The 27,414-nt window shown below is 37.5% G+C and overlaps 2 protein-coding genes across 6 annotated transcripts; one reads left to right on the forward strand and one right to left on the reverse strand.

Moving 5' to 3' along the window:
- LOC124157377 (ubiquinone biosynthesis protein COQ4 homolog, mitochondrial-like) lies at window positions 1-21,711 on the forward strand. Of its 4 annotated transcripts, none has more exons than XM_046532068.1 (7): window positions 1-211; window positions 340-561; window positions 2,590-2,686; window positions 4,219-4,321; window positions 8,847-8,976; window positions 12,160-12,253; window positions 21,450-21,711. In XM_046532068.1, exons 1-7 carry the CDS (start codon window positions 133-135, stop codon window positions 21,451-21,453), a joined length of 729 nt encoding a protein of 242 aa, XP_046388024.1. In that variant the 5' UTR covers window positions 1-132; the 3' UTR covers window positions 21,454-21,711. The 4 variants fall into 4 exon arrangements, with proteins under 4 accessions (XP_046388024.1, XP_046388030.1, XP_046388009.1 ...); XM_046532074.1 differs by lacking the exon at window positions 21,450-21,711 and adding an exon at window positions 21,056-21,215 and having other exon boundaries at window positions 314-561; XM_046532053.1 differs by lacking the exon at window positions 21,450-21,711 and adding an exon at window positions 21,056-21,215.
- Window positions 21,152-27,412, reverse strand: LOC124157400 (E3 ubiquitin-protein ligase CCNB1IP1-like). Of its 2 annotated transcripts, none has more exons than XM_046532096.1 (5): window positions 26,894-27,412; window positions 26,435-26,612; window positions 26,239-26,330; window positions 21,438-21,612; window positions 21,152-21,356 (listed from the first exon to the last, which is right to left on the reverse strand). In XM_046532096.1, the coding sequence occupies exons 1-5, from the start codon at window positions 27,113-27,115 to the stop codon at window positions 21,274-21,276; spliced, it is 750 nt and encodes a 249-aa protein (XP_046388052.1). In that variant the 5' UTR covers window positions 27,116-27,412; the 3' UTR covers window positions 21,152-21,273. The 2 variants fall into 2 exon arrangements, with proteins under 2 accessions (XP_046388052.1, XP_046388043.1); XM_046532087.1 differs by having other exon boundaries at window positions 26,402-26,612; window positions 26,894-27,259.
- Between the last annotated feature and the right edge of the window lie 2 nt (window positions 27,413-27,414).

A 27,414-nucleotide genomic window follows, 5' to 3' on the forward strand; every position in this document is an offset into this window, starting at 1 on the left:
AAAGAAAAATCTTAGGCGCGTCACTTCAAAGCGGTTCAAAACAACTATGTAATTGCGAATGGTTGCAAGTTGATGGATGCTGTGAACGATTTTCGTTGAACTGAGAGCCAAATCCGCCGTTTATCGCAAAAAATGTTTTCAAAACTCACTGTGACCAAGATTATCTCAGCCCCTTCATTAACGGCCTTCCAGTTCAGGTCCACGAAAGCATGTAACTACTCTCTGATAACTTTTTTGTTTTTTCAGTCTTGTGGCGTCGCAGAATCATATCCTAAGTTTTGAATTTTGACCCAAAATATTTTTATTTCCTAAGTTTCTTTGTTTTCATGGAATAACCAGTACTGCGAGCGAGTTTATTTGGTTTCTCCAAACTATCCTACCGGTTTCTAGATGGATTTACGCCGAATTCTGAAAGTACAGGAGGAATGAAGAATAATTATTCTAAGAGTGAAAAGGAGAGTGTATATGCTCTACGTTACTTTCAAGCAAGTTTATTTCAGAAGATTTTACTCACTGGTGGGTCTGCATATATGTCTTTGCTTCATACAACTAAGCGACCCGGTAAGTTGTTATCTTGATTCATGTCCAATTTTACATTCTAGAAGCATATCTTAAGGTGTAGTTCAATAAAGTAATTCCCATTGCTCGTTGATAGGTGAATATAATACCCGTATGGAAGAAGGATTGATCCTATAGAATCGCATTCCATTCTAACACATCGAAGCTTATATTATAATATCAAATTTACTTTTAATTTCAAATTTTCTTAATCATATCTTGTTAATTGTGAGCGAAAGGTACTGAGGTTTTAGAGAAGCGCAATATGGCCGGTCATCATTGATAGTATCACGACTTTAGCGAAACCATGGGTAGAATAGGAGTCCCCTTTCCCTCTTTAATGTTTTTAGCAGACGTCGCATTCTTATGTTTACGCACGCGGTCGCGTATTTAATTGCTCTAGTGCAGCGGTTCCCAAACTTTTTCTTTCTGCGACCCATTTTAGCCCATGCGTTTTAGCCGCGACCCCCTAAAAATGGTTGTCTAAGTTTAAGTACATAGTTCACTTTATTATTCGCACATCTCGCGACCCCTTTCCGAACGGCCCGCGACCCCCAGTTTGGGAACCGCTGCTCTAGTGCATGCAGCGCATGGCGTATGGGTAGTACCGAGGGTAGCACGCTGAAAACATGGAATTGAAGGGCGAAGAAGCTCACTCGTTCATCCTCTTTTAGATGCTCAAAATGATTCACCTTTGTAATGGCTGAGGATCATTCAAAGTAGTTTTATGGTAGTTATGTATTGCTCTACGATTACCGCTCAGAATCATAAATTGTCTAATATTATTTAACTTTCATGCTTCCATTGATTGATATATTTTATCCATCATTGCTACCTATAGTTACTTAATAAATGCTGTAAAACTAAGGGATTTGCTAATAAAATATGTACATAAGGCACCTCATAACTTGCTGATAACTTCTCTCTCATTATTGTACATCAGACTATGAAATACTTTCATCAATCCACAAGTTCATATTGATATATCAGGACCATTCAGTTCTAATTATCATCTACTGTCTAAATTATTGAGTGCCTTTGCAACATTAAGGTGCAGACCTAGATTTGCACCGAGGTGATGCTAGGGCTTTTAAGAGCTTCCTGACTATCTGTGCCTCTGTGGATTAGTCTGTTGTAAAGCCCTTACTCCTCAACAGCATATGCACATGTCATTATGGAAAAAGCATCCACCAAGAAAACTGCAGCGTATCTCTTTTAGAGAGATTGATATGCTCCATAGAGGAGGAGTGACTGTAAATACCAGACCGTGCTTTCCTTTCTTCTTTGCCCAGTTTTCCGTTTTTAAACGAGTTTTGAAAAAAATGAGGTAGAATTGAATGTAGCAATCATGGAGTCAGATCCCATCTCAAGGATGAGGCTCATCTCTGAGGTTTGTCTACAATTACCTATGTTGAAAGATGCTGTTGTATCTCTGTCCAAGCTAGGACAGAGATACAACAGCAGACGCTTGAAGAAGTTGGAATTCTCATTGTCAGTCAAATTAATGCCACCCTTGCTTGAATTTCAACTTTCACTTCAGAGCCAAGTTCAGGTTGGTTTCTACCCCTTAAATTGGAGTTGTTTTTGTTGCACCTCTGATACCCACACTACTCAATCATTGTTGGTGATAGAGGGTATTCATGACATTGGTCTGTTGGGTCTTCTTTCATCACATGAAAGAAACTGTGAAAGAAACATGGTTTCACCATTGCATTAAAGAGGCAACTATTTACTCTATTATGAAGGCCCAAAGTCATACCCAGGGCCTTTTTACTCAACCACAAGGAGGCACATGCTTTCTTCAGTTTTGTATCAACGTGCTCTCATCAGTTGAACTTGAAGTCTGAACTGACCGGAAATTACTGACTATTGATGAGATTTGAGGATAGTTCATACTTAGTGGTACATAAAGCCCTGAATTATGTACCTTTAATGCAATCTGCGTGATAAAAATCAGTTGCAATGTTTTAATTTTAAAGAAGAAAAATGTTTAGGAGATCTTCCCTCTCATGTTTTCATTTAAAATTCCAGATATGATGGCTGTACTAGGGGAAGTGACTGGGAATAAAGCACGGAAAAAGATGTACGAGGAAATGCTGAATGATGATGAAGGTTTACAAATCTTGAGGTAATCTGGAATATCGCCTAATATCACCTAATATCTATTTCAAATGTCTTTGCTATGGATGGGCAGGCCAAGTTTTTTGGGGGGTGAGGGCAGAGGGCAAGTGACTTACTGAAAATCAACCAAAATGCGATAGGCGGAGCCTAGCCTCTGGGAAATTCAGTCACTGTCAGACTTCCATGGTACATATATGCTTTGTGAGTAAGTTAGCTGTGCTACCAATTACCCGTTGCCTTCATTCACTTGCTGTGCTGTGGTGATCTTTCCCAATTTCTTTTCCTAACCTTTCACCTGCTTTTACCTATTTCCATTATTCCTTTCTCTGTTCCTTCACCATCATTCCTCCACATTCCTTACTCTTTTATTATTTATTATTTCTTACTTGTTTTGAAGATAATTTGTCGAGGAATTCTTGACTTTTTAAATTTCATTTGTTGACTTGATTAATTTGACCAACGAACATTATGTTAAATAAAAGAGTCACACTTCTCAAAATTTGAACTCAAACCCCGCGCACCCCACCAACTCCTCTTTCTTTCTGTTACACTGTATAAGGTCCTCCCAAAATTGTATTTGTTAGGTCCCTCGAAAATTGTATAAAGTGCTGAAACCGGTCAGGAAATAAAAACACGCGTGAAAATTACCAGGTGTGACTTTTTCCTTTAACATCCAGCGAAACTCTGATGGTTTCAAATGTCCATTTTTCGAGCCCAGAGCGTAGCACTCACCCATTTCTCTCCGCATTGGCCCTTGAAAATGGTCAAAATTTGGGGTCCGAGTAGGAAGTGAAAGGGAGGGGGAGAGGTTAATCTCTCAGCATGAGGAGGTAGCCAGGTTACCACCCTTTCTAATCAGCCAAATGGTGGCTGATGAAAAGAGGGTTTTTGAGACATTATTTCATTTCCATTCTCTAACAAAGTCGTTTGAGAAAACATGGCAACTCATGCTTCTCTCTCTCTCTCCCCATCCCACATCCCTAGTCTCAGAGGTCCCACCTCCTTCTGCGTGGCCGTTCAAAACATTCTGGGCTTGCATGAAAGGCCAGTCACAAAGATAGTCGAAATAGATATTAGTGTCAGCCTTGTATTTATGGAAGTAACACATAAGTAGTGCATTAAATCGTTTGTGAAGTCTGTTAAAAAATATTTTTGTGCAACTATGATACTGAGTAGGTGTTGACATTTTGAGAATGTTTATAGTATGAATTTGAAGTCAGGCTGCAGGAGTTAGAGAAATCTTATGGTCTACACACAGTCCTTCTTACTGTCTGTAGATGCTTGCAAACATTGAACCCTGCCATTAAAAAGGGTATTTCAGCTCTGTGTCTTGTTGCTACTTTTCTTGTTTTGGTATCTTTTCTCCAGCTTTTAAAATTAAGATGTGCTATCATTTATTCAACCATTGCTCCTCCAGTACATGAAATTATGTATTGTTTAAAAATCTTTAGTTTTGAATCCTTTATCATAATTTATTTTGAGCTTTTTATTTGGAATAATTAATTATTGATGTCACCTTGATATTCCTGAAATGCTTAGGGATCAGCCACGAATCAATACGAGCACCACAGATTTTGAAGCATTGAGTAGAATGCCATCAGGAACTCTTGGGAAAGTTTACCTGGATTTTCTTCAGTCACACGTGAGTGGGCATGTCCATATTTTTTTTTTTTAGTTGGGTTATATGTATTGTGGTTTTGGTATAAGGATTATGTTAATGTTATATTATGAAGGATTATTCATATGTTTAAAGTGCTGTAAAAAAAGTGACTTTGAAAGTAGAAATGCACACTGGTGTCATGATATAAACACCAAAGAGAGAAATTCACCCCAAAAATCTTTTCACTTAAACTGATTTCTGAATTTGAATCTCCTGATTTCTGGTCAGGTATGCTACCAGTTACAACTTCAAGTCTTCATTGTCTGAACCAAATTGGTTAAATTTGTTAAATCATGTCTGAAAGTTGCTTAGGATAATTGTGGCTTGATGGTGTTGATAGTAGCAAACCTGACCACGTATGTATTGGGAGATCCAGATTTAAATCCTTTTCAAGTTTCAAATAAATATTTCCCCATGGATTTCTACCATTGGGGGCAATATAAGTGTTCATTTCTGGTGGTAGCATTCATTTATATCTCTTAATTATTCAAGTCTTTTTTGTTGATGAAAATCATGAATTTGCTAACATTTTGTGGTAATATGGAAGTCTGCTTTGCTATAGCCTCTCAATTCTCCTTTCAATATATACTACTATTTTTTAAACTCTGTTTATAATTTCTTTAGTTTTCTCAAGCATGTGCAGAAATTCAATTGTGAAAAGTCTTTCAGTAGGTCTGCATATTCCCCCTCCCCTCCTATGCTGTACGGTCGGGATACCACATCCAGAATAAAATTTCTAAATTAACCTTATGCAAGGGTGATCCCACCTTTATGTATTAAAAGTAGAAGTGTTGCTCTCACACTAGTTACTAGATGTAAAACTTCTTTATCCTCCTCTGCATTTGCTATTATTAAGTTAAGTTGCTTAGTGGCACTCAATGTGAGGCCAAAATAAAAAGCTAGGTAAGGTTACTTTATAAAATATCAAAAATGTATTTTCAGAAATGTTTACTGGTTCTCAAAATAGCAGTTGCCTTCCTAATTTTAAAGGGTTTGAAATGATAGTACATTATTAAATTGAGTTTGTCACTCTGTATTAAATTTTTCCTAATTGAGTGAAAAAAAATCTAGATCAAGAGGCTATAATTATTTCTATTTTAATTATTTTCACTCTGATCAGTCCTGTTCCCCATGAGTAATGTTTAGAGTAAACATTGGTATGAACGAAACGCTTGAAGCAGGAACTTTTGATTTTGCTGAAATGCTTTAACCAATTAGGCTCCTGATGCATTCATACATTTGTGTACACTCTTTGCATTCTGGGGACATTAACAAATAAGTACATTAGGTTTGAAAGTGCCTAGGTTATTTGAATGACCAAAGTGAACTGGATTATTTGATTAATAGAGGTAACCACATAACTTGATGTTTCTTATCAAAATTAGTAATATTTTCCAACACTTTCGTCATTCACTGGTTCCACCCTGGTATAACTTGTTAGCTTCCAACTTGATCTAGAAAAGCATAATTTGACTTGTCAGATTCTTTTGATGGCAATGGGAAGTTTCTATCTGGCATCTTTATCGGAACCCCTGGGTCAGATCACTCAATGACTAAATTGTCAGAAAATGTTTTCAATTCCAGTCCTATACATTGGATCTAAAAGGTACTATGCCATTTTTCTGAACTGATGGCGGCTGGGTGGAAAATAGCAAGTAGCCAATCAGCAGCGCTGCCCCATCCACCTCTCCCTTCCCCTCCATCCCCTTCCCTTTTCCGCTCCGCTCCCCTCCATCCGGCCGACCGGTGTTGCTAGCCTTTAGAATAACGGTACTTTCAGAGGCGGCAGAAGATTCTCGGACGAACGCTGAGCTATTCGATTTGGCATCACTGCTAGCTGGAGAGCGATCTGCACTGCACGGAGTTCAGAGAGAGACTGCGGGCTCCTACACACTTTCTACTATCGCTCTCCTGTGATTGGCTAGAAGAGTGGGTGGGTTTCAAGTGCGCTCAAGGTCAGCCGCCATCAGTTCAGAAAAATGGTATACCTGGTAGCAGTGGCGCAGCGAGGGGGGGTTTTGGGGGATAAAACCCCTCCAGAGCTCACAAGGAACATTAACGGAGTGTAACGCCCACTTTTGCTTCAAACTTTGCACATTTGTAGATTAATGCAAAAAAATGAAATGTGTGAAATTTCCCGTGCCCTCGTGACCTGTGAGTCGAGATATCAGCGATCAAAGATGCCCGATTCGTCAATTCGCCGCCCGTCAGGGGGAAGGCATGCCGGCAATTGGCCCACTCCTCGCCGGGGCCTCGACCCAGCCGGTGAGCGGCCAGCGATGCGATGCGAGCTATATTTCGTCTACGGCGGAGTCTCACGCCCCGGCCCAATAAAATCACCCAAACATTTCCCGTCTCCTCGAACAAAATATAAACACCAGTAGAGACGGAAAACAGCGAGGAATTGGGAGTTTTGTCAGTTCTACTTCATCTTTTGGTTTGTTCAGAAGCATACGGTTATCTCCAGCACTGTCTCTGCTCTTGTATTGCTTATTTTGGGTTTCCCCTTAAAAGTTTGAAAGAAACATGCCCCATATCTCGTTTTCTTTGCGCATTTACGGGCAGAAAGATGCCGTAGACGAAATATAGCTCGCATCGCATCGCTGGCCGCTCACCGGCTGGGTCGAGGCCCCGGCGAGGAGTGGGCCAATTGCCGGCATGCCTTCCCCCTGACGGGCGGCGAATTGACGAATCGGGCATCTTTGATCGCTGATATCTCGACTCACAGGTCACGAGGGCACGGGAAATTTCACACATTTCATTTTTTTGCATTAATCTACAAATGTGCAAAGTTTGAAGCAAAAGTGGGCGTTACACTCCGTTAATGTTCTTGTCAGAGAAATTTTTAAGTTTAATCCATTTTACTTAATGGATTAGTATCAATTATAGAATAGTGTTAGGATTAATCAAATATCTCCCATAAAGCAGTAAAACTAGTCATTGTGAACCATTAATCTTAAAATTTTCTGGAGGAGTGCCCCCGCAACTCCCACTTACCCTGGTGAGTATGCAACACCCCACACCCCAAAGTATTAGTTGCGCCTAAAACCCCCCCCCCCTAGCCTTAATTCTTAGCTGCACCCCTGCCTGGTAGCTCATCATTGTCCCCAATCAAATATTTTTTCATGGAATTTCCTAACTTCATGTGGATTTAAATGGGAGTCCAGATCAAAGGAACTTTTGATGGTGTTGAAAAATTGAAAAAAAAAATTGAATCAATTTAAGAATTTACTATTATTTCAAACCCTTTAACATTAGGAAGGCAACTGTAATTTTGGGAACCAGTAAACATTTCTGAAAATACATTTATGATATTTAAAGTAACCTTGCCTAGCTTTTTTTTTATTTTGGGTATCATATATGTATGAGTATATTATATAGGGTATCATATATGTATTGTTTTCTGCTGGGCACAGCCCAAAGGACAATGATCTACTGCAATGTAAAAATAATTATCTTAATGATATGGAATGTGTAAAGTTTCTAGGAATTTATGTGGATAGAAATATGAAGTGGGATGCACATATAGAGCACCTATGTAAAAAACTGAATACAGTGTTTTATCTTATATCTGTATTAAAGCATAGTGTAAGCCAGTATGTTCTGAAAACCCTTTACTATGGATTATTCTACTCAAGAATTTCATATGGAATTATAATATGGGGATCTTCGCCCCAACTTCATGATGTGTTTGTTATACAAAAGAAATTTGTGAGAAGTATGTGCAAACTAAAGTGTCGAGCTCATTGTCGCCCTTTTTTTAAAAGCCTTAAATTACTCACTGTACCTTGCGTATATATATATCAGAGTGTCATATATGTAAAAAGGTATAAAGGTTGTTTTACTATGAATAATAGGATACATTCCTATGAAACCAGGAGATGCAATGACGTTCATGTCAAACAATCGAACCTAGCTCTGGTATCTAGAGGGCCTGAGCTCATGTGTACAAAATTGTATAATAACCTACCTGTATATATTAAAAGTATAGAAAATATTGATGTTTTTAAAAAGAGTGTCTTAGCTTACTTAATAGAGAAGTGTTTTTATAGTATAAAAGAATATCTTCAATCTGAAATGTAACATTTTCTTATGTGAATTTGTTAATTTTGACGTGCCCTATATACTTGTTTTATGATTGTATCATGACATATAGTATCCTTTGGGCAAATAAATATTATTATTATTATTATTATAATGCAAATTCAACTTACGGAAAAGCATTATCATAGGCCTTGGACTTAAGCCAGCATTTCTCGAATTCTGAGAATGTGATGGTGCTGTTATATTATGGCCTTATTGTGAAACATGAGCATGCCCACAAATCCCACCATAGTGCCTCAGCCCCAAGGATAAAGTTAGACGGTGAACACAATACATAGCAGTTCACTGCATGGCAGTCTTTGAAAGAAAACTGATCTGAAGATGACTCCTTCAAGATTTACTGCCGGATAGCCTGTGGTTGTTCATAAAAATTCACCCATTGAATTCTTTTATTTTCATGAAGAAAATATCTCCTGACAAGCGACCTATTGTTCAATTTATCGAAGACCCAGAACTGGCTTATGTTATGCAGAGGTTTCGGGAAATTCATGATCTCATTCATGTCATCCTAAATGTACCTACTAATATCCTAGGTAAATATATTTATAGCATGCATTATATTGTTAATTTTATTTTTCAACTCATGAAGTTGTAATATTTTATTTTTTGTCGGCTCATATTAATGGTGCACGGGTGGCATGGTATGTCTAGTATAGTATGCCACCTCTATAAAACGAATTTGAGACCAGAAAAACTTCACTGTATGTATAGGGTTTCATTGTATAGACGTTATATGCGGATTGCGTCATCGCATGGGGCATCCACTTGTTTCGTGTGCTTTAGGCTGCAAGTGGAGTCATTTCCTCGATCTTGCTCTATTCACCTAAAAAAAAACCTTTCCTACAGCGATGATAAACAATTTTTTATTATTTACCTTAAAATAACGAGGCTATCGCCACGCCTTTTAACGGTGAATTCCAACAAATCTGGAATTCTTCATACGTTCTTTCATATTTTCCCATTGAGAGATCAATATGACCATGAATTCCAAGATTTAAGTTTTCCCGTCTCTGGGTACTATCCTTCACGAGCAACACCGGGTGGCCGGCTAGTATCCTAATAAACGTGTGTATTGGTCCAAAGAGTGTCATATGCCCATGCATTTACCGGAAAGCATTTGCTGTAACCGATTTGAAACTATATTACGACATTTACTCTTGAATGACAGCTCAAAAAGTGAAGGAAGTGACCGTCTGTACAAAATCACTATTTTTGACGATGTTTGAAACTGCCTGCCAATTTTTTGGCGGCCTGGAAGAAAATTAAGCGATTGTTGAGAGCATGATACCCTATTATCGGAAGCATTATGCAAACCAATGTATTAGAGAAAGTCAATTCATTTGGCTTAAAAAAATTGGGCCTTATGTACCAGTGCTAACATTTCAAGTGTACTCCGGTAAAGATGCCCACAAACCTCGGCAATTAGGTGTACTTGTAAGTGAAGATGTTGTTGTACTCCTTTTAAATGCTGCTAATGTACCAAAAGATTAATTCACTTTGGTGAAACTCATTGGGCACCTTGCTTCTAAAAATATCTGTGCAAGTGGTACAAACTGGGGAATAGAGTGGAAAATTGTCCTCTCTAGATAAAGTTAATGATGAAGAAGGAAGAAAGAAGTGCCTATTGCTTTAAAAGTTATGATAATGCTCTACTTGTCAGGTGAAAAGATTATTGTGTCGTTACTATCACAACAAACTATGAAAAATTTTCCGTCGTTGCTACAAAAAGATGGTCAAGAGAGAAGAAAAGCAAGAATTCTGTAGCCTAGCCAACAGTTTTCTCATCTCATTGCCTAGGGATTGGTTTGATCAAATGGACCAGTTTATTGCTTCATATAGGTCCAGAATAAAATAAAATAAATGGTGGTGGCTCAAGTTACCCAATTTTTTAGATGCTGCTGTCCAAAATGCGTGGCTTCTTTATCGAAACATGACTGAACAGAAAAAAGTCTCTTTTGAAATATCGAAGGTCACTTGCCTTGAGTATGCTAAAAATGTTTGAAAACCATCTATCCAAGGAAATCAAACTCATGTTCCCATTAATTCTGTTAGATTTGATTGCCTAAACCTCTGGCCACAATTTATTGTTACCTAAAGACGAAGAGTAGACTGTAAAGGGAGAGCAAAATCCTTTTGTAATAAATGCAGCGTTGGCCTTCATCCAAAATTTTCCTACGAATTACATGTAAAAGTGTCAAAGTATATAATGTTTCTAGTTTATATGCTCTTTAGGTATCATCTTTTAACATTAAATCACTGTCATGATTATTGTACGCATTTATTAAATAATTTTAGCAAAACTTCTATAGGAATGCACTGCAGCAACCCAAACGACTGACCCTTGTGCATGACGTCTGATATATCGGACGGGCTGTATTATTTAAACTATTGATTGTAAAAATTTAAAAATTGCTTAAATTAGTTAAAATGAACCTTAATAGCCAGAAAAATAACTGTTTATATAAATATTTGACAAAAAACACTTTATGCACTAATGGGTTTAGCTCACGAATTAAAACGCATCGTTGGAATCCCATTGAAATACCAGTAAATATCTGTGTGTGTGACTGGTATGTATGTACTACACATCCATAAACGACGATGGAAGTTAAGTGAGCGAGTTAGTTAGCACGAATAAAAATGTAGCAGTTGGCTATGCACTGACAATGAGGTCACAGTGGCGATTGCAGATGATGATGCCTTCAGAGAAGCTGAAAACGACCAGTACTCTGACTCACCTGTTCTTCTATGATAAAACGCAGTACCATCCTTGAGTATGCCAGGTAATAATCCATGCGTTTTTGCCACACATCCTGTAATGCAGAGCGGAGCAACAGACGGAGCCATGCGGAGCTGAGCTTAGGCTTCCCTTGCACACTTCTTACGAGGGGGTTCGTCTGAGTTGACTGTGACATTCACCTAGCCAGAGCTTCAAGTTTCCTCCTCACACTCCGTTCTGTAGATCTTAGATGTGAACTTTTCGAAGCTCTGAGCGGAATGGTTAAGATGCAGTACCCTCCATTACAGTTCTACTTCCTGCTTATTACATAAATATCGATGGAAAAGGTTACTTGTAAATGCAAAATACTACCTTTTTTCTCAATAATTCATTTTATAGGGGCAAGGTCTTTGTTTCGGGCCCAACCACAGACTTTGTTACGTGGAGTTTTTGTAGTTGGAGAGAGGTTTGTTACTGGAGGTTTTTTTTGCGTGCTTTGTCCATTGGACAGGTCTGGAACCAGGCCAATGACTTCGAAATAGGGAGATTTCCTTAAAATTTTGCTGTATGGGGGTTCGTTGCATAGAGGTTTTACCGTATGCCTGTATCAGAGGTTACAAATATTGCCTGTGGTATAATTATCGGAATGAGTGAGAACTCCTATAGTGCTCAAGTTTTTCTTAGCTATATATGCATGCCTACTTTTTGGATTTTGGTGAAACCTAATTACTGGTGAACAGAAGTCGTAATTAATGCAGAATAAGGACATCAAGAGAAATTTAGTTCACAATTTATTGATTCGTATTCTATTGTATGAATGTCACTAAGGTAGCAATATTTGGCTAATGATTTTTTTTATTTTATAAAAGATTGCAAATTATATAATTTTCAAGAAGTAAATGAATGTTTAGGTCAGTTAAACTTAATTTTCAGTATCCATTTGGCATTATTTGAATGAACAAGAACATCTTTACTTACCAATATTATTTATTTGCAGGGGAAGTGGTTGTAAAATGGGTTGAAGGTATTCAAACTGGATTGCCAGTATGCTTGCTGGCAGCTGTTTGTGGCCCTTTGCAATTATCTCCAAAGTAAGTACACCAAATGCCCTTTTTACGTTTATGTTTTTTAACTCTCTCTCTCTGAGCTGTATTATTATGTATAACTGTTTGGTTTCTCAGTAATATTTCACTTACTTATAAAAGCTGTGGTTCTCTTTTTTGATTCTCTTTCTGAGAAGGTTACCATCATTAGTCCCTAGAGCCCCTGATATTTGTTTTGGCTCTTATAAAATAATGCCTACAACACAAGTGTTATGAAAGTAGAGCTCATATCTTACTACATAGTAGGTCCACCCTTTATTAGTCGCATGAAAGCTATTTGATGAAAGTATGTCTTTAGTTATGGTGTCAGAAACTGTCAGGGTGTCCCAATGTCAAGCTAAGGAGACATAATTTTTTTTCATTCCTCGAAAAATTAACATGTTAAGTACATTCTTCAGCCTTTCACTAGGGTAGCATTTTTATTGCTTATGGCATTTCGAAGTTCAATTTGTATGGCTAAGCCTGATTGAAATTTTGAAACGTACGGAGCAGAAAATTCCAATCCAGGTAGAAGAATAATTTGCATATAACTTATTAAATCATTGTTCACAATGCACATCGCTTAACACACTTATGTAGCTTAAAATTGATAAGCCTCCTCGATGTATATTTGTCATGCGTGGCAAGAAAATTTTTTTTGCTGCAATAAACCCAATCCTGTACATGAAACCAACACAGCATGTTGGCGTCCTCAGGTCAGCCAATGAGTGTCTGGGATGTTAGCAATGGGTGTGGAAAGGAATGAGAATTGATGGGGATTAGTAAAATAGGGTAGTTTCCTTCAGAAAACGAAAGGCATTGATTGCGATTCGTTACCCACCATTAGTGTATTCACAATACATATACAAATTATTTTGTTTTAGAATCCCCTGTTTAGACGAATGGCAATGGTCAATTTCAACTGCATTTGAAAAAGGCCAGATTGGCGCCCATGCGATGCCACTCCACGTGACGTCACAGGGACCTAGTTTCTATATGAGTAGATAGGAGTTTTACATCGTCTGAGATTGCCAATGCATGCATGAGGCACAGTGCTCAGGGAAACATGTCTTAATAATCACCTATTAAAACTGCTAATGGTCGGAAATTTTCCTTTGTTTGATAAGGTATTAATAATCCTTATTTAAGCCAAGCGCTACCTGCTAGCAGGGTACTCTGCTACCTGCTAGCAGCCAGCATCGCAGCGATGCACAATATCCTCGCCCTAAGGTCACCTCATACGGTGAAAGCAGGATCCAGAATGACGTCGGACGGGCTTTTCCCATCATTCATACTTACCCGTCGCATTTTCGCGTGCTTGAAAAATTTCACTTTTCAATTGATCGCGAAAAATAGATATCGTCATTTAAAAATCTGAACGCGTGAAATGCATGCTACAGGAGTAATAATCTTTCGATTTAGGCAATAAAAAAATAATAGGAATCCACCTTTGGACAGAGTCGCAGAGTCGGAGAGAATCTAAGTGAAAAATTGGTGGAAGATATGTAGGAAGGCAGCCCTGTAGATGGGACTTAAAAGTTGCCTAAAACGGCATGAATTACAGAAGTAGTCTTAGACCCCTTTAAGGAAAGTATATTCAAGAATGTAAAAAATTAAGGAGAAAATCTATGTTGCAAAAGAATAAGGAATGATGTGAGCCGCAAAGTGAGTACTACTTCAGAAATGTAAAAGAATACAGAGGTGCTTAATAATCTTTAAGTCTTAATCTTTTGGTCATAATTCAATGCAGCATTAAACAGGCCCTTGTGATAGATAAGGCATCTGTTATTGATAATTTTCCTGGAGACCTAATTAGAATTTGGGAGAGAAAGCATTAACAAAGCTATCTAAGATGAAAATGAAAGAAGCTAAAGCTTCATTATTGTTGAGAGGTATTGCATACATCAAGACACCATTGTAAGTAATGCAATTAAAAAAATACAACCTTAATCTATCCTTGATGCCAAGGGACTTCTAGAATGGAACCATTTTTTATACTCTCCTGCTCTATAAAAGAAGGAAGTGGAGAACATAAAAGATTTTAGGACCATAAGGTTGAAATCACATGCATCAAAGGTTTATAATATACATATATAAATTTGGCTCAGCTGAAGGAAAATAGAAATAAAAGCAGAAAAGTTTCTTCATGAAGACATATTTGGAGTCGGGAAAAGCAGGGGCACAAGAGAAGCAATATGAGCCGTTATATTACTCATGTTCAAAGTCATAGAGAATAGAATGGAAAAGAGAAAATAGATTTTTATTGTGCATATGGATTTGGAAAAGATCAATCTCTGCGTTGATTGTAATGCAATGCTTTGGATTCTGTGAGAAATCAGAGTGATCTATAATGATCAGAGAATTATGTATCTTTACAGAAAAACAAAGTTCATGGCTGTTATAAAATCTGGATAAAGTTTTAAATGAGCAGTAATAAGAAAATAATTGAGACAAGTGCTTGCACTGCCCCTGAGACGAAGTTGTGCCCTGTTGCCCCTAATTTTTAGTGTTTACAAACCATCAATGAAGTCAACTAGAAGATGTTAAAAGTGAATATCTATGAGGAAAAAAACTGTCATGCTAGGATTTGTTATCATTGCAGAGAAAAGTTTTTAGAAGATGGAAGGGAAAATGGTCAGACATCTGGAAACCAATGAGATGATTTCAGTGTATGCAGCAGGAGTGATGAGGACAAGACAGTGTCCAAATAGGGAAACAAACTTGAAGACGGCAATAAATATTTCCTCGGAAGCTGGGTAACAAGGTTAGATGGAGCAAAAAGGAAGTACCTAGTAGAATAGCCCGGTTGAAGAGGAAATTCCACAAAACGAAATATTTACTTGCAACTTGATTATCCAAGTGTAGAAGAAAAGAAAAAATTCATGATAACTCTAACATGTTTCTCTTTAGAAATGAGGCATAGATAGGGACAGCAGCAGAGAAGTTAAAAGTGAAGTATCCACTATGTAGTGCTACTAAAGAATGATGAAGGTCAAATGTTTTGACGAGGTAAGTAATAAGGAAGTCCTAAGAAAAATCAGAAAAAATATACCAAATTATTCTCCTTACGGCTAAGCTTAAAGCAACTGAAGTATTCCTAGGATTTGAAAGAGTTGTTATGTATGTTGTTAAGAGTTGTTAAAGTATGTTGGTGTGAAAAGATTAGGTGACAGGAAAATGGAATGGAGTGCTGCATCAAACCAATCTTGGGATTGTTGAACATTGATGATGATGACAAGTATGTACTCGTAATTTCTTGAGAAGATAATGAAGGAGCATAATTGCTCATATTATGAGAAACCACATGATGATGAAGATAATTATCGAATGGTGGATTATAATCCATTAAAATGCAAGGGATGGGAATAATGGCAAACTTAAAACTTATCGTCTTGTAAAGATGTGAAATATGTATTATATCAATAAAAATAACCACAGAGAAAGAATTAATATGCTGTGATTTGTGGACATGGTAGTAGTTATAGCCGAGACGGAGATGATTTAAAGAAGACTTTGACAAATATGGAAAGGACAATGGCCAGATATCAGCCGAAAATCAACCAAAGAAAGATTAAGATATTATGTAGTATGCAGCAAAAGATGGGGAACTAGGACAAGCATACAGCTGGGAAAACAAAAGCTTGAAGGGGTGAAAGATTGCCTAGGAAGCTGAATTACCAATGACTAACAAAGAAAGAAAGAAATGCTAGAATAGCGCAGGCGGAGAGGGCTTAGTACAAAAAAAAGAATATTCTTATAGCTGAGAATACATGCATAAAAGCAAGGAAAAAAATTCATGAAATGCTACATATGGAGCATGTTTCTCTATTGAAAGAGGCTTGGATGTTAAAAGCAGCAGAGAAGTCAAAAATGGAAGCATTCGAAATGTGGTGCTACCAAAGAATGGTGAAGCTAAAATGGATCGACCGAGTAAGTAATGAGGAAGGGCTGAGAAGAGTGGGAGTAAAGAGAATTCTTGTAAAACCCTTAAGGAGAAGGCCACTTAGTTGGCCACATTATGAGGACATGTGGAAGGGAGGAAGGGCATGGGACAGCCCCGAATGAGTTTCATAGGACAGGTATAAAGAATTTAAAGGAGAAGAAATATGTCAGTATGAAAAGTCTAGCGGAAAGGAAAGGGGAATGGAGAACTTCATCCAACCTATTTTAGGATTGTTGACTAATGATGGTGATCAATAAAAATACCCCAGATATTTTTTTCTATTTAAAAGTTAACGTACTTGTAGCGATAGAATTAACCAGCTTATCACTACTTACTTCTTTTCTTCAACTTATTTATTCCTCCTCTTTTCCTTCGTACAAAAGATTACATAAATTTCCGTGTTCCCTCATAAAACAAACATAAACAACTCCCCATTATTGGTTCTTTTCCATGACGACTAATTTACGACTAACGAATTATTAAGGGTTTTCTATTACATTAAAACATACACGTCAATCATCCCCCCCAAAACCCTCAATAACTAATGGCCAACCCTAGGCCTTAAGTTATACCTAGGTTCGACCGTCGCCGTGACTGTAGGTATTGTTTGTTGGACCTCTTCAGGAACTCCATCTTCCCTCCGTAGTTGTCGGGGTATTAACTTCAGTTCTGATCAGTGAACCTTGGATGGAGGGTCTGTCCCTATCAAATAGACTCCATTTCCCAGTTTATTTTCCACCTGGAAAGGTCCGATCCATTTTGGAGCTAAACCAGCATGGTACCCCTGAAGCTTGTTGCTAGGTTGGTGGTTCCTCCACAGTACTAGCTGTCCCGGCTGCAAGTCTTCTTCAGTAACCTGGTCTACTGTTTCAGCTTCCTTTTTAGAGCGTATGGTTGCTTCTTTGTACATCTGGTGAACTTTTCCCTGATGATTCTCAACCCAAGCCATATAGGGGATATCCTCTTCATCTTCAACAGCTTCGATTCCCCAGTCGCCAGTGCATCGAATCGGTCTTCCCAAGAATAACTCTGCCGGAGTGTAGCCAGTGACGCGGTTGACTCGCTGTCTAATGGCAAAAAGAGACAAAGAGATGTCAAAGTCCGCTAGTATCAATGACCAACGCATTAATTTCGATTTTGTTCCAGCCACTTCATTTAGCCATTTAAGAGATGAGTTGTCAGTGTAGAGTTGAAATTTCCTCCCTTCAAGATAGCCTCGAAATTTCCCAACAGCCCAGACCACTGCTAAAGCCTCCTTCTCAGCTGTGCAGTAATTCCTCTCCGTTGGTGACATCTTCCGGCTAGCATACTCGATAACCCTCCTCTCACCTTGTTCAGTCTCTTGAAATAGTACAGCTCCAAGTCCAAGATTGCTAGCATCGGTCTGTAGATTTAATTTCCTGCGGGGGTCTGGGTGTGCCAACCTTGGAGCATTACAAATGCTTTCCTTGATTTGTTCAAAGGCTCTTTGTTCACGTTCAGTCCATTTGAAGGGAGCTGTCTTATTGAGTAAATCAGTCAGTGGAGCAGCTTTTACTTCAAAATGAGGTACAAAACTACTGTACCAACCGCAAAGTCCCAAAAACTGACGGACTTGCTTCTTAGTTTTTGGTTGATTGTATTCCTCAATGGCCTTATTCTTTTCTGGTTGCCTTTCTAAACCTTCAGGAGTTAAAACATGTCCGAGGTATTCCACCTTGGGGTTAACAAAGTGGCATTTCTTCAACTGGCAAGTTAGTCCATGAATCTTCAGTCTTTCCAGTACTTTAGATAAATGCATCAGATGTTCTTCAAATCCATTTCTACTATAGACAAGAATGTCATCAAGGTAAACTTGACAAAAATCACCTATATATCCAGAGAGTACTTCATCCATTAACCTCATAAAAGTGGCGGGAGCATTTTTCAATCCAAATGGCATGACCCGGAATTGGTAGAGACCACGAGGAGTAGCAAAGGCAGTCATTTCTCTTAAGCCTTCTTCCATCTCCACCTGCCAAAACCCTGAATTTAAGTCGAGAGTACTGAATATCTTAGCACCACTAACTTTCTTCAACAAGTCCTTCAAATCAGGCATGGGATAGGCATCACTCACAGTCTGAAAATTAAGCTTTCTAAAGTCAACACAAAGCCTGTAATCCCCGTTTCTCTTCTTTGGCAGCACAACCGGCGAAACCCAATGAGAACTTGATGGTTCAATTAATCCTTTGCTCTCCATTTCCTGTATTTTCTTGTATATAAATGCTCTCTTGTCAGGATTCATGGGATATGGTCTCTGTTTAATGGGTTCATTACTCTTGCAAATAATTGCATTTTTTACGGTGGAAGTATAACCAATGCTCTCTGTGATGACCTCTGGAAACTGGTTTAAAATATTCATCAATACTTGTTTCTGTTCGGGTGCTAATGGACCAACTTTCAACTCATCCAGATTGATTCCACAATCGTTTGTACTTTTAGAAAAATTTCCGTTTCTCCAAGCTAGTCTAGTCCTGGTACCTTTCCCTAAGAATATCTCATTAGTATTATAATCTAAAACAGCTCCATATTTAGTTAAGAAGTCATGGCCAAGGATCACATCGCTGATCAAATCCTTAATAATTAATGCAGGAATATCAATGTCTATATTGGAACACTTTGCTCTAAGGAATGTTCGGCCTTGTACTATGTAAAGTACATCATTTGCGGCACCCATAACTCTGTTGCCAGGAGAAATTTCAATGTCATCAAAATCGTTCATTATTTATTTTTATTTTATTTTATTTTTATTTTTATTTTATTCTAAAACCACCGGATACAGCTCTCATTGGCCATTTTACACCGGGGTGTTCAACGTATGTAACAGTAAACGTACACAAACAACCATGCCCTGGACCGGGGTAACCTACCCAGGCGGGACTCGAACCCGCGACCTCTTGTTTGGCAGGCGAAGACGTTACCCCGCCGCCACCGAGGCCGGCAAGATTCTATGCGAGATAAATGTGTTACTTGCTTGGGAATCTAAAATAGCTTTATAAGTTTTATTTTTGATGCAGATCGTTATGGCTGGTCGGGAACTGTCCTGGTCAATCCCAATCTGTCCAATTGTATTCTTAGTGATCCAGTGTTTAATTTTTGTACTTCTTGGAACCTGGGGCTTTGTGACGTTGAATCCAGGGACATCTTCCACCAGGACAGAATGGCCCCTTAGTAGTTTTCCGGGCAATTGTCTCGTATATGACCAGTTTTCCCACAACCAAAACATCTCCTCTGAGATCCAGTCTCTCGAGGAGTAGCGTTTTCTTCTGTTGAAGTCTTAATCTTCGTGTAATCCTCCTCTAGTTTCCTAATGACTTCCCTTAATTCATCAAATGTCTCCGGATTAGCCACTCTCACTAACGGTCTCATTTTATCATTGAGTAATTCAATAATGTTGGGTAAAGCAGTACCACTGTCCTTTTGAGGATTCAATCTTTTAAAAAGTTGGTATTTCTGTATTATGAATGCGCCAGCCCTCATGCCAGTAGGCTGCGTTTCGGTTAAGAATTTCCTATTAACAGCAGACCTTACGCCATCAGAATCGAATCTGAGGCATAATTCCTTACCAAAATCATTCCAATTCAGGCCCAGGCCCTTTATGTTATTCCACCATGTTGCCGCTGGTCCCTTCAGTTGTTGTGCCACCAAATGCACATAAATATTTTCCGGCAGATTCGTCCGTTTAAGTAAGGAATCGGAATTGATCAAAAATACCTTCGGGTCTTCTTCTAATCTACCGCGATACTCTGGTAGGCTTTCCCTAATTACTTTAGGATCAACGGGCAGCAGCCCTACCGAAGTAGCTGATGGAATATTTGCTTCGGAAATCACCATTTTTAAGACTTCATTCTCTAATTTTGATAATCTTTCAGATACATCTTGTTGTAAGCCATCTAATCGCGATGTTTTCTTTTCAAGGTCGGTGTAAAGGTTAAGTTCATTAATTTCTAAGTTAGCAACTCTCTGATTAATATCGGTAATCCTCTCATCCAGATTTTCAAATCTAGCACTAAATTTTTCACTTAGTTCTTCAATCCTTGATTGTATTATTTTGGATTGCGATTCAATTTGAAATTTAACATCTTCTTTTAAATCTGATTTCATTTCTTCGATTTGTAATTTAATGTTTCCGGATTGAACCTTCATTTGTTCCGTTAATTTCATGAACATTACACTTACTTCTTGTCCTACCTCGTAGTTCTCGTGATCTTCTCCGGATTCAATGAGATCCTGCCGAAGCCGCATTTCCAGATCTCCTTTATTTCCCGTCGTAAGAAGTCCCCGCTGGGCCAGCGCCGTCCTCAGCTGGGCGATCTTCATTTCAGCAATCTTCATGATTCTATTTCTTCTCCGAGCGCCAACTCCTTGCGCTTCTGTCCTGTCACGGTCGCCAATTAAGGTTCTTGTAGCGATAGAATTAACCAGCTTATCACTACTTACTTCTTTTCTTCAACTTATTTATTCCTCCTCTTTTCCTTTGTACAAAAGATTACATAAATTTCCGTGTTCCCTCATAAAACAAACATAAACAACTCCCCATTATTGGTTCTTTTCCATGACGACTAATTTACGACTAACGAGTTATTAAGGGTTTTCTATTACATTAAAACATACACGTCAAAGTAAAGGTAGTTAGTTGCTTATGTAAATCTAAATTTGAGAATTTTTTATTTATGAAATTATTTTGGACTTAAACATAGCAGGGTTTTTACTCTGTAGAGAATTCTTCAATATGATTCTGTATTTTAATGATATGGATCAAGATCAGGTGATCCTTATATTTTTGTGAACTTAATTTTATTTTATAATTTTATTTTAAATAATCACATGACAGAATTGATTCATTTCAGAGCACGTAAAAAATACTTGAATTATTACTTGCCATGGGCGGTTCAAACTGGGTTTGAAGCTAGATTCCTGATGAATGTGTATTTTGAAAAAAGATGGGACCAGAAATTGGAAGATTTGTTGAAAGAATTAAATATAACACCTTGTGAAGAGCCAAAATGATTTATTGTATGCTTTTCTTGTTTATTTTTTCATACAAATTACTGCTTAAAGACACTTATTATTTTCTTTGACCCCATATGGGAGTGGGTCTACGGCCATTTCCTCCAGCTGACCCTGGAGTTACTGGCTGGAAATTAAATCCTATGGTATAAAAAAGTTACTATAGAAAAATTTGTCTCTCTTAAATTTTGAAAATTATTGTCCTTTTTTAATCAATCTTACCTTGATTATTAGATAGTGCTGTTTGCCTCTGTGCTGCATTTGGTGCCTCAATTGCTTCTGATAAAGTTTTTGGTCCCAATACAAATTCTTTGGCATTTGGCTGATTGACTCCACCTCTCTGGCGTTCACTCAATGATGAAGCCAGTGCTGTTCTCCTCAAACTACTACATACTCCCTGGAAGGTTGTAAATAATTGTAAATTCATTTAATTTTTACTTTAATTAATCATTTAGGTAGCTTATCAAAATATAGTTTCTTAGCTGTGGCCAACTTCCTAAGCTATCAAAAAATCAGTACCCCAAGATAAAGAATGTCATATGTATATGTTTGGATATTAAACTAAAACCATTATAAGTTGTTATTGTCTTTTTGTTTGTCCACAAATTTTTTACATGTTGTGTTGTGTTTTTTTTTCTTATTTTAGTTGTTACTATTGACATGATAATTTTGAACTGTTCCTTTATACTCTTGATGGGTATTTTTTACTTGAAACACTTGTAATCAATGTACATCAATATAAAGGGTTTTTCTATTAACCCGTTCAATAAATATATTATTATTATAAAATTATAAGGGTGGACATGTATTGATGTAAAAGTAACGCAGTACCTCAATGAAAATATGTTATTATTAATCCCTCAGAGAGAATAAAGCTTTGTTGATGGTTTTTAGAGGAACATTTCAATAAATTGCTTTGCAAGTATTGCTTCAACTTTAAATCCTATTGTGTTCCCACCCTAAATTTAGTGAGAAAATATGTATTGCAATTTTATCTAAAAGATGTATCAATTCCAACATTTTTTAATACATGTTAAAAAAATTCAAAAGGTTTTATTAAAAGAAAAATCATGCATGAAATAAAAGGTTGTCCAATACCTTTAAAAATAAATCATATACAAAACCAACAATACGGACCTATGAACTGCCTAACCGACTTTGGCACACTTCAAAACCTATGGTTTGACACGTTGGTTGTCATGATGGCCCGACGTTTAACTCTATGACCTTTGACCCCCACTTTGACCCTTGGAGGTCAATTAGTGAAAAATACGGGTATTTGGACAATACTAATGACTTGGGCACCCTATAAAACCCATGGATCGACACCTTTGTTGGTATGTCATTCTTTTTGTCACCCTTATGACCTCGGAAATCTCGGTGACCTTACTGGGTCAACGGTTGAATTTTCGTCAATAAAAATGTTATTTTCGGGTTTCTCGGGTCCGAAACCCTAGGAATTGACATCTTGGTCAATGAAATTCAGACATTTTTCTATCTCGATTTTTTTTAACATTGAAACCCCATAAGGCAAATTCAAAATTTTGGTTTGGACCCAAATTGTGAGGTCAAAAGGTCAAAATTGTAAAATTTTGCCTACACTCAACAAAACTTAGGACCTTTCCCCATAAGTGTGCCAATTTTCATGAACATTGCTCAATGGAAAGTTACTAAAATTACAGGTCAAAAATGACACACGACCCTTGGGACAGTCTGTATTTCTGACCTTGGTCTTTCAGAAATTGAATTGTAGCAATTTTATAAAACAATCAATTATGTATTCCAAAATTTGAAAATTTTAATTCCTGGAAAATCAAAGAATTTTTAATTTTTTGAAAGCACATTTCAAGGTGAATCTACTGAGGGAACTGCTCCTGAAATTATAATCAAAGTTTGAAGAGGTCATGGTTGAAATTAACTTTTTTGAATGAATGACTCTTCATTTTCCCCCGCGGATGTATGCAATTGTGATGTACAAGAGGAGTGCATTGGGTCAAAAACATGCCTAACTTTGACATGCCTTAAAACAAAAAGTATAAAAATACTACTTTTTTATTGATAGCACAACATTTAACCCTTTCGAGACGGCGAAGTTTTCGTCTTAGCATGACTGCTGTACTGAGCCCCAAGAGACTCTTCTTTCTCGTGGTACGGAGCATTTTTGGAGGGCATCTGTTAAGAAGGGTCTAGCGGATTATTACACCCTCTAAGCTCCAACCTTTTTCGCCCCCTCGCAGCAGGGACGCTGCATTATCTCAGACTCCGAGGGTTGATGTGCTCCCTCCTTCCCGGGTTTACGACCATACCTGCGGCATTGGTTCGCGGTCAACTTATGGATTGCTTATATGTATTTATCAAATGGATAATTGTTGCTTGCATGTAAATTGCAGACTTTGAATTGAATTCCTCATTTTTTTCTGAGCATTGTCAAATTTTAAACGAAGTTCTAAGGTCAATTTTAACGGATTTAATGCATTTTAAGTTTACATATACTTATATCTTAAATATTCTCCCCATTTCAATGCCAAATATATGCTCCTAAAATTTTTCTTATCGAATTCAAACCCTTCCAAAAATCTCATTAACTATTTTTCCGGAATTCGAGGTAAAAAAATCCTCGCAAGAAAAGCTCTTTGTCTGTCACAGGGTAACCTTGGTATCCCTTGGAAAGTACGCTCCACATGGGCATTCAGAACACCTGTGGAGCTTCTCTGGAATTGCATCCATCAGTATAATTGTTTTTTCTCTGAATTTTTTAAATCCCTCATTTTGTTTGGAAAATACGCTCCACCATGGGCTGAAATAACTCATGAAGACCTTCTCTGGAATTCTACCCATCAGTATAGAAACGTATTTCTCAGAATGGGTAAAGTTCATTCTCGTTCACATACCCACAATTATTTTTGATTATAAAGTTTCCCTTCACTTCTGTCTCAGTCGTTCTTGGGTTCAGACGTTTGACGTTCTCATTCTGCGAGTGATAACGCAAAAAAATATTTAAAAACAATTTCGGGTAAGCATTATCAATCGTAATATGATAATTACACTGGAATCGAGATATAAGTTAATATTTATCATATAATTTCGTTTAAAAATTGTAAACGCTGCTCAAAAGACAAACAATTCAATTCTTAGTTTATATTTCTTGAGAAATGAGCAAATGTTTATTTCGAAAATTGACTATAAACAATTGTATGACCGCTGTCCCTTACCGCTGAGAGGGGTTATAAAAGACGAAGAGTCCAGGCACCTGCTCCTGGATTCCGAGGGTTTATCCTAAACCCCGAAGCATTGGGTCCCGAGACAAAGACGACGTATACCCAAGACCGTCCTAAAAGGGAGAGAGCTAGAAAACGTATGTATACGGCTTTCGTTCTCCTGGCTGGGAAAATCTCACACGTACATATACGCCCGTCGTCTCCCGGGTCAGGAAACGTCCACACTTATATATACGTGTAGAGTAGGGAAAAGGTTAATCTACCCACTGAGAAATTTTAAAGTAAATAAAAGGTGGCCTTTTTTAATTAATAAATTATTAAGTAATTTATTAATTATTATTGGTTAAACATGTCCTATTTGTTTATTATTACTTCAAATTACTTGAAAGTTATTTCAGAATGTGCATAAATGCATCTTCTCGTAAATAAAACAATAACACTGCTATGTGGACCATAGCTCATTAGTAATCAGCATTTATGTGATCTTTCATTTTGATGCCTGACTCAGCAATGTTCAAAGGGTTATAAATTTTTAACGGTTAAGTTCTGAGCTGAGATAAAGTGATCATTATTCATCATAAGGATACAGCTTTCACCTATATAACTTTCAGAAAAATCGGTCATGGTCACCTGACACCCCTCTGCCTAATTTGAGATGAAATCCCCGTCATATAAAGAAATTATATATGCGTTTAATGACAGGGCTCATTGTTAAGCATTTCGTAAATATATTCATAAACAGATATTGCTGGATAAGTTGACAAAAATTGGGGTTCATTCTTAAATTTTGTGTGAAATTTCTCAATTCCTTTGGCACTTATTTGACCTGGTAGTGTGGATGTCCTTGCTAGCTTCTGGATCTCCCTTTGCAAAGCCAAGTTCTAAGTTCAAAATATCTCTGCTTTCCTTACATGCCTTTTGTCTGCACTCCTACTCTTATACTTGCTTGCACCTTCGGATCCTCTTTTTCTTTCTTGTCTCCCATTTTTGATTCTCATCTGTTTCACTTTTTGTCTCCCTTTTCTCTTTTTTGTATCCCATTCTCTTTCTCATTACTCATTTCTATTTTTTACCTCCTTTTCTGCTGGATGCAACTCTATCAATAACTCTGTCCCTTTCCTTGTTATGCTTTCCATATTCTTTTATATTTTTTAGTGGGGTGTAATGCCAACTTTCAGATGTTTAATGCATTCATACTGCCTATTGTTACCCAGGTGTTACCAATTGTAGGATTAAAACCTCTATGATTAATTTCATGCTGGAACTAACTGATTCATATACTGCATTTTGCATTCATGATGAGTTAGTGCAATTTCATTGTAAGGGCTGGGATGCTGTATGAAGTCCCATATATCTTGTATTCTGGATTCAAGGTTATGTTTTGACTGAGATCATTCAATCAATCATTGGAATCGCAAGCTTCATTTCAGAAGCATTCTGGCATGCATATGAGGCTTGCTCATTTGCATATATGTATGCATCATATCGATGGCCAAGTTCTAACAACACGTATCTCAAAAATAACAACTTTTCAGGAGAGCAAAAGAAATTATTTATATTTTTATGTGAACACTGAAATTAAAAACCAAAAATTCATAAAACTGAAAAAAAAGCATACATTTGCAAAGGAAGAGTTGTTTTTTGCTTGAATTTTATTTCTTTAATGTGATCACACTTTGTTTATGATACTTGTCTCAAACTGGCCAAAATTTGAGACTTGTGTTGTTAGAACTTAGCGATCGATATGTGCATCATTTTAGTATGGTGCAACCTCCTGGTAAAAGGGTAATAAATGTATAACATACTTGCAGTTTCTGATATTGCTGAATCTTTTCTCGCAATTGTTCAGCAGTTTCTTCTGCACGCCGAGTCTGATTTTCAAGCTCCTTCTTTGTACCTGAAATGCAAACCTATCATAATATGGGTAATACCTTAGATTAAATATTATTTTGCTGAAAAGACATTTACATTCCAATTGCCTCTTCAATCCTGTGACCTCACTTTTCAATTGAGCAAGAGCTGATTCATAAAATTCTTCCAATTGATGCTGTCTCTCTCTTATCTTTGCAGCAGAATTTTCTTGATAAATTCTCTCCTGGTGTACCTGGTAGCACCAGAAGGAAATAGCTCGAGTGGCAATGTCATGTATTGTTTCTGGGCGTAAGCCTGCTAGGACCATCTGATATCAAGAAAATGAGTGCCATTCAAAATAAAAGACAGTTGATTAGTTGATAATAAGCAGTTATCAAATAAATGTTCATAACCAATTTATCTCTATAAACCCTCCATAGTGGTACCAAAACTAAGTACCCTCAACAACAATATCTCAGAGGAAATCTGCACTATTTTTTCAGGTTTCGTAGGTTTCTTAAGTATTTTGAACACTTGCGTAGTAGTTAAGGCGATAGTGTATTATATGACACGGTTCGCATAAATAAGGCTAATTAGTACAATGGTTACCGATTTAAATTGCTCTGTAGGATTTAAGTTAGTCTTCACAACATCATATTTTGCAGTCAGTGGTGTGCTACATGCTGGGCAAGTATTATTTTCAGGATCACGAGAAAACTCGCGTGAACCGTCTTCTTCGCAGAAAGCATGAGAGCAACTTGTCACCCATATAGACGAATTTAATATCTTTCTGCATTTTTTGAAATTGCAGATGAGATCAGCGTCTGCCATTCCGTATCAGCGTTGGTGAATTCTATAAGATGATGAGATAGAATACGGAAATCGACCGCACTGTCCGAGGGATACAAAGGAATGAACGTAAAGACGATATTCGTAAATACCGCAGTTGGCGAGGTGTGATTTTTCGCTCAAACATGCGAACGCCAGGATGCGGAGCGCATGAACCACGAATATTGAATTAATGGAGTTCTTTGCTATGAGTCGTTGAGATTACTTTAGGAGACAGAACAAAATATCCCACTGAAACCAGTAGACGTTTTTACCAGGCTTGAAATTGTCTATAAATCAGT

This window comes from Ischnura elegans, chromosome 1 (assembly GCF_921293095.1).
Source record: "Ischnura elegans chromosome 1, ioIscEleg1.1, whole genome shotgun sequence".
Taxonomy (NCBI): domain Eukaryota; kingdom Metazoa; phylum Arthropoda; class Insecta; order Odonata; family Coenagrionidae; genus Ischnura; species Ischnura elegans.

What these genes read in the sequence shown, in the direction of transcription:
- LOC124157377 (XM_046532053.1), top strand. Translation starts at nt 133, where the DNA reads ATGTTTTCAAAACTCACTGTGACCAAGATTATCTCAGCCCCTTCATTA. An exon ending in GTTCAGGTCCACGAAAGCAT is followed by an intron (nt 212 to 339) that starts GTAACTACTCTC and finishes TGGAATAACCAG; the next exon opens with TACTGCGAGCGAGTTTATTT. An exon ending in GAAGGTTTACAAATCTTGAG is followed by an intron (nt 2,687 to 4,218) that starts GTAATCTGGAAT and finishes TGAAATGCTTAG; the next exon opens with GGATCAGCCACGAATCAATA.
- LOC124157400 (XM_046532087.1), bottom strand. Translation starts at nt 27,115, where the DNA reads ATGGCAGACGCTGATCTCATCTGCAATTTCAAAAAATGCAGAAAGATA. An exon ending in CTACAGAGCAATTTAAATCG is followed by an intron (nt 26,613 to 26,893) that starts GTAACCATTGTA and finishes TCTTGATATCAG; the next exon opens with ATGGTCCTAGCAGGCTTACG. An exon ending in AGCAATATCAGAAACTGCAA is followed by an intron (nt 21,613 to 26,238) that starts GTATGTTATACA and finishes ACAACCTTCCAG; the next exon opens with GGAGTATGTAGTAGTTTGAG.